The sequence below is a fragment of the Vigna umbellata genome, chromosome 1 (assembly GCF_029865625.1).
Source record: "Vigna umbellata cultivar VRB3 chromosome 1, Vumbellata_1.0, whole genome shotgun sequence".
Taxonomy (NCBI): domain Eukaryota; kingdom Viridiplantae; phylum Streptophyta; class Magnoliopsida; order Fabales; family Fabaceae; genus Vigna; species Vigna umbellata.
Window position 1 is genome coordinate 99,673,507 of NC_142165.1, and position 7,626 is coordinate 99,681,132.

Consider the following 7,626-nt stretch of genomic DNA (forward strand, 5'->3'; position numbering starts at 1 on the left):
TCTACACTCCTCTGGTATTGTTGGTTCTTTCTAGAATAATCTTTTTCATTCTCATCCTCTTCTAATATTGTATTCAATGTAACCCAATTTGGCAGAAGATACCTATAACAGATTCCATTAACAAGATAGTTAAGAAGCTTGAACTTTGAAGGTCATTCTCAAAAACCCCATTGTTTCCAGAGTGAAGGAGTATGGGTGTGGACTACTATAAGATTTTGCAGGTCGACAAGAATGCCACGGATGAAGATTTGAAGAAAGCTTACAGAAAGCTTGCAATGAAATGGCACCCTGACAAGAATGCAACCAATAAGAAAGAGGCTGAGACTAAGTTCAAGCAGATATCTGAAGCCTACGAGGTTGCTTATCTTTTCCTTCCTTAAACTTCCTCTGTTCAATTTGTGATCATGGATGTGTGTTCTCTTCGAACAGGGACTGTAGATTAGTTTGTTTATTTAGGTTAAACTTTTGCAGTCTTCTAAATAAGATAATTTATCTTTTGTGTACTGTAAAAATAAATAGCTTTTTCTCACCCTTGTCTTTTATAAAAGAATTCTTAAACTTTAGTTTATGGAAATCCAGAGTATTGGAATGATTTATTTTTTGAGGGGGATTAGCTAACATAAAAAATAGGGTAATATAGATGTCACTTTTCATATTTATGAGCAAAATGGTTTTGTCTACTAATATAGAATCTAAGCTGGTGTATTGGTTTGGTGAAGGTTTTGAGTGATCCCCAGAAGAGAGCCATTTATGATCAGTACGGAGAAGAAGGGCTTAAAGGGCAAGTACCACCTTCAGATGCTGGTGGAGCAACGTTCTTCCAGACTGGGGATGGTCCAACAGCATTCAGGTTCAATCCAAGAAACGCAAATGACATCTTTTCTGAGTTTTTCGGGTTTTCAAGCCCAAGCCCATTTGGTGGTGGTGGTGATGGCATGAGGGGTGGTTCCTTCGGTGGAGTTTTTGGCAATGGTATGTTTGGTCCATTTGCAGAAGGAAGGCCAATGAATCAGGGTCCACGCAAGGCACCTCCTATAGAGAAGAGGTTGCCTTGCACCCTTGAAGAGCTCTATAAGGGCACTACCAAAAAAATGAAGATCTCAAGGGAGATTGCTGATGCAAGTGGGTAAGTCTTCTTCTTTATGTATTGTTGCAATTTACAAATGTAGTAATAATAAGTGAAGAACCTCTGATATGGTTACCTTTGTCTGGTATATGTTAAAAAAGTTAATGGATACTTGTGTTATGGGATTTGTGTGGGGTGTGTTCTTCTCAAGGGTAGTTTGCTTGCATAATTGGTAAGTCACAATCATTTGGTAGTTGGGCAAACAGGGTAATGATCACAATAATGTGATCATAACATCAGATAAAAACAAGAGAAATCAAGCATAAACCATGTAGACTATCATTATTTTTCTTGTTTGCAGGAAAACTTTACCTGTGGAGGAAATATTGACCTTGGAAATTAAAGCAGGGTGGAAGAAGGGGACAAAGATCACATTCACAGAAAAAGGGAATGAGCTTCCAAATATGATTGCTTCTGATCTTGTGTTTGTTATTGATGAGAAACCTCACCCAGTGTTTACTAGAGATGGTAACGATTTGGTTATGACACAAAAAGTGTCACTTGCAGAAGCTCTTACGGGTTACACTGTTCATCTTACAACACTGGATGGAAGGGCTCTAAACATTACCATTAACAATGTTATTCATCCAAACTATGAAGAGGTTGTCCCAAGGGAAGGGATGCCAATTTCAAAAGATCCTTCAAAGAAGGGTAATCTTAGAATCAAATTCAACATCAAATTCCCAGCAAAGTTGACATCAGAGCAAAAGGCAGGAATGAAGAAGATGCTATCATATTGAACTGCATCTTTTGTGTATAGTTTTCCTATTTGATGTCATTCTTAATTAGATGGTTTTGTTTTGTGTAGTTTGTGTGTGATATCTTGTGGAAAGTTTATTTTGAAAAAGAGTCTAGCAAGAAGAAGGATGATACTGAGACTACAAGTGATATGCCTAAGGTTAAACTGGCCATGATATGCGAAATCTGACATTACCAGTTTTGAATTCAGCAAAACTATTATAACATGACCATGAATGCAAATTCCAATAGGTCGGACACAAAGGGAATTAATCAAATCGATTGAAAAGGAAAGACTAATTTGAAAACTGAACAAGTTAAAAACAATACCAGAGTAACATTAGAGAAAGATTAGTCCATGCTGGTAAAGTTGTTACAGGCTGAGCAGAAGAACATTCTGAGGAAAACCTGTGTATAAAATATACACTAAAAAGGAGTATAGACTTGTTACTATTATTAAAATGAATGTAAATTTAGAAATGCATTGATAAAGTGACAATTCCACATACATTGCTAGAAACTTAAAATTCTATTTTTCTTTTTTACACTAAAATGAAAAACACAAAACTCTACAAAAATATGTTTCTTAAATCTTCAAACATCTAAGATAACTGATAAAAAAAATCCAAAGAAGTGACTGGCCTTCCCCCTATGCTATAAATTAAGATTAGTTAGTTTTAGAAAATTAATAGGATATAGAAAAATTAAAAATATATACATAATAATAAAATAAATAAAAAATGTATTTGTAAATAATAAGTAAAATTAAGAGCAATATATAAAGTATAATAAATAAAATTAAAATTTTCAAACTCTATTCCACTTTAGTTTATTTAATAATTCTACACTATAAATTTTGTAAATTTAAAAAATATTACTATTTTATAAAATATTATCTGTGAAAAAAAGATACTGAAGGTTTAACTACAGTGATATTTACAAATGGGACAACTCCTGCCTTTGTACCTATGTCCATTTTTTGCATATATATGTACTCTACATGTATAATAGTTTATTTGAAAATAAAAAGAATAAGAGAAAAGTCAAATAATCTTATTTGAATTTATTTTATTTAATAATTCTACACTATAAATTTTGTAAATTTAAAAAATATTACTATTTTATAAAATATTATCTGTGAAAAAAAGAAACTGAAGCTTTAACTACAGTCATATTTACAAATGGGACAACTCCTGCCTTTGTACCTATGTCCATTTTTTTGCATATATATGTACTCCACATGTATAATAGTTTATTTGAAAATAAATAAAAAAATAAGAGAAAAGTCAAATAATCTTATTTATAATTTTTTTCAGTCAAATTTGAAAACTTTTACTTTACCTTTTGTTTACCACCACCAAACCAAATATCCATATACATTAATATGGATTTACAAAATTCAGTGTATAAATTATTTAAGAAAATGTTTTTATATATATATATATATATATATATATATATATATATATATATATATATTCAAAAGAAATGCAATTATTAAAATATGACAATAATGTTGTAAAACATAATAATTATTCTTTAAGCTCCCAAATAAGGTTATGTAATTATTCTTTAAGCTTATGAAAAGTTATTATTATAACTAATAACCTACTAATCTAGCTCTACAACCACTGTGAAGTAAACAAAATGATAAAATATAAAAGAATTATAATAAAATATAAAAAAATTAAACAAACGTTATATATTTGTTCAGAGTGTTGTTGATTTATTATTTATAAATTTCAACTTTAAAATAAATTAAAATATTCATGTTACTTTGAGATAATTTCTTCTTATTTCAAATAAACAATTTCCATACTGAAAATTAAACATACAATTAGAAACAATTTTAGCATACAAATTAATCATAATGCATTAATATTATTTATTATATTTTCTAAACACATTAGAATAAGCACAAGTGTGATAGTGTCACGATTAAGAAAATTTCATGATACACATTCAGATATTTTTTTAAAATTAAGTATTGCTATTCATTTATAATTGAAGAGCTTTAAATAGTAATAGCACTTACAATATTATGAAAAATAAAAATAAAATATCAACTATCTTAAAAATAAAATTAGTTTAATCTATCATAAAATAATATTGTACCTAGATAAACCGAAAATCATAATACTTATCTCTATTTTATCTCTATCAAATCAAATTAAATATTACTAACCCTAAAATTTAAATTTATCCCAACAAACTCCCCCATAAACTTAAATTCTTCCTTCCTTCACTCGGCTTTCCATGTGCATCATCCCACACCGGGTTTGCTTCTTTCAATCATATTTGAGTTGGAGTTATCCAAGCTTTTACTAGTCATAGTCATACCTTGCTTCAAGCACCTTCTCTCCAATACTTTCACCTCTAGTTCATACAACCGGTTCTTCTTCGCTTTTGCTTGGGTTGCTAGAAGACCATACTTATCCTTTAAGTATAATACCTGGTCCTTCATAAAAATTGAATCACATTTTTCAATTATCTAACTCATGCTTAAAATATTATTCTTCAGCTCGAGAACATAGTAAACATCACTAATTTCTCCAACTCGTCCATTGTTCTGCATATGTTGAATTGTTCCACACCCTTTCACAATCACCTTGGAGTTATCTCCGAAAGACACAAATTTGGCCTCCACCTTGGTGAGTTTATGAAAAAAGTTCTAATTCCCACACATATGATTGCTTGCCCCAATATCTAGATACCATACCAAGTTGGTAGAAATCTCATCAGTCTTTGATTTCAAGCATGGTCCAACATCCTCCTTCTTCAGCGCCTCAAGCTCAACCCTTTGTTTATTCACAATCTCATTAGCTTCATCTAGAAGCCTCCCTATCCGCTGAATCATCTTTTTGTTTGAGTTCTTTCTCTAGGATTTTCGTTCTCCACAATTGTTGCATCTTTTACCGAGATTACTTCATCCATTGTTGGGATTAGGCTCTCCATGTCCACTGCATCTGAGCTCTTTGCCATTAACAGAATTCCACACTCTTCTTCTGCATCTTCAGTAACGAGATTAGTCTCCCCTTTATCTCGGTCTTGCAATACTTTGCAATATGGCCATCCTTGCCACACTTGTAACACTTGCTTGATCTACACTCGTTTGCATGCCACACTTAAAACACTTCACTCCTGACCGATCTCCTCGACTTTTCCCTTGTCCTCAGTCACTCCAATTCTGTTGATCGGTTTGCTCTTCACTATCATTCTCAAAATTACCTCGGCCATGTCCACCTCGCCCTCTATCGCTAGAACCTCAGCTCTGAGTAATCTGAGTTTTATTTGAGTTAAATTGTATCTGTAGTGCTTGGTCCTCGGGTTCAACTTGATCATCCCAACTCCTTCTCCTTTGTTCGTGGGCTTCTAATGACCCAACAAGTTCATCCACTATGAGAACTGATAAGTCTTTCGATTCGATGGCGCACACAATTCTTTCGAAATCTTTTGTAAGAGATCTCAAAATTTTTCCCACAACCTGGCTAGATAGCATTTGTTCTCCATTCCTGCCGAGTTGGTTGGTCACCTTCTCCACTCGAGTTATGTACTCAATTATATGCTCTTTAAGCTCCATCTTCAATTGTTCAAACTTTCCTCTGAGAGCTTGTATTCATACTTGTCTAACGCGTTTGTCACCTTTATACACAACCTCCAATATCTCCCAAGCGTCCTTTGCTGATTTGGCATTCGCTATTTTTTTGAATCCTGGCTCATCTACTGCAATGTAGATAAAATACAATGTTGACCCATCTCTCACACAAGTTTTCTTCAACATTGTCATCTATGCCACCATCTGATGTTCATTCCCATCAGGTTCAACGTACCCGTCTTCCACCATATCCCAAAAGTTTTTGGATCTCAATAACGCCTTCATCTGTACGCACTAATTATCATAATTGCTTTTTCTCGTCAATTGTGGCACACTTATACCATTGACAACCTTTGTCATCTCTCTAAAAAAATCAAGCACTCACTTTTTCTCTCACATAGTTTGACTCTTTTCTCTCCTTTTTTTTTCTTTCTCTCTCTCGGTACTCAGAGCATAAAACTCTGATATCACTGTTAAAAAAATCTCACGATACACACTCAAATATTTTCTTAAAATTGAGTCTTGTTATTCATTGATAATTGAAGGGCTTTAAATAGCCATAGCACTTACAATATTACGGGGAATAAAAATAAAATATCAATTATCTTAAAAATAAAATTTGCTTAATCTATTCTAAAATAATATTATACCTAGATAAACCGAAAATCATAACTATGTATCCCTATTTTATCTCTATAAAATCAAATTAAATATTACTATACCCAAAAACTAATAAAATAATATTTAAAGAAAATTATTAATAAAACCTTAAAATTTAAGTTTATCCCAACATGTACACACATTTTTTAATACTTATAAATTATTTAAAATTTAAAATTAATTATTAAAGAGATAAAATTTTAAAAATAAAATATGTATATAGTTATAGTTATTTAAATTTTAAAAATAATAATTAAAGAGATAAAAATTGAAAAATAAAAGATGTATATAATTATAGATATACCTATACTTATTAAAATAATAATATTATGTAAGTAAATTTTTTATTATGATTAAGTATTTAAATTTGAAAAATGGTCGACAAAAGAATAAATTATTATTTTATAGTTAGTAATAATCTGAATTTAAAAATTACTAAAATGATAAATTGAAAAAATAATTTTTTTATTATGAATTATTATTTAAATTTAAAATGTAATAATTAAGAAAATAAAATAAATAAAAAATAAAGAAAAACACCAAATAGATATATCTCTTTATTTATAATTACACATTACTTTATTAAAGTCTTAACAAACTTTTCTATGAAATCAATCATACATGATTAGCATATTCAACAAAAATCGTGATGAATAAACAATTTAAAAAACGTTGATCATAGTCTTCAAATTGCACCACAAAATCTTTGAATCATTCCTAAGCATTCATCATACGTTACCAAATCTTTATATAAGGTATGGCATTTTAAATTTTGTTATAACATTTTTGTTTATCTGAAACCAGCATAAATGATTATAAATTTTAAAAAAGACAATGATAATTACATTTACAAAACAGATCCTTATAATTGATCATAATCTGTAGAACATCCACCTTAGAGATAACCCTATAAAAAAATTACCTTACAAATTATCTTAATCATAATTTGTCAATTTAATTTGCAGACAATATAATACGAAATTCATAAATTATCTTTTAAACATTACAGATGAAACTATACAAAACACTTTCAATATTATTTCTAGAAAATGCAATTTGGAACTACTTCCGTTATAACTTCAAATTACATTTTGGGAAAGGACACATTTGGCTTCTAAAAAGTGTAATACGTAATAATATAAAATTGAAAGTTAGTATATCAAATTGCCCAATATATAAGACTTCAAGCAATGCAATTAAAAAAATTACTAAATATGGTATGGAGGAACTCCTTTGTTGCTCAAAATGCTTTCTAAAATATATATTAACACTTACCACAAACCTGAATACATATTAACTCATTGTCTGGTTAGAAGTCAAAAGCATCACCCACCTACAAGTACCAAGATTGGGTGTCATTAATGTAATGAAAGAGAAAAAAACAAAATAGTTATTTCCAAAATTTGAAATTTGAGGGGTGCATAGAGAAAAATGGCTTAGGGAGCAAAAAGAGGACCCAAACCCAAATTTGAAAAGAAAAGAAGGAAGCCGAGTGACTAATGCGAGT

General features: G+C 30.4%; 1 protein-coding gene across 1 annotated transcript; it reads left to right on the top strand.

Annotated features, from left to right (window-relative positions):
* The first annotated feature begins 31 nt into the window (after positions 1–31).
* LOC124837152 (uncharacterized) lies at positions 32–2,091 on the top strand. Its single transcript, XM_047312447.2, has 3 exons — positions 32–356; positions 720–1,126; positions 1,428–2,091. Exons 1-3 carry the CDS (start codon positions 192–194, stop codon positions 1,864–1,866), a joined length of 1,011 nt encoding a protein of 336 aa, XP_047168403.1. The 5' UTR covers positions 32–191; the 3' UTR covers positions 1,867–2,091.
* The last annotated feature ends 5,535 nt before the right edge of the window (positions 2,092–7,626 follow it).

Bases quoted from the DNA above. Each gene is read 5' to 3' on its own strand.
- LOC124837152 (XM_047312447.2), top strand. From the start codon at position 192: ATGGGTGTGGACTACTATAAGATTTTGCAGGTCGACAAGAATGCCACG. The intron at 357-719 runs GTTGCTTATCTT...GGTTTGGTGAAG, and splicing joins AGATATCTGAAGCCTACGAG to GTTTTGAGTGATCCCCAGAA. The intron at 1,127-1,427 runs GTAAGTCTTCTT...TCTTGTTTGCAG, and splicing joins GAGATTGCTGATGCAAGTGG to GAAAACTTTACCTGTGGAGG.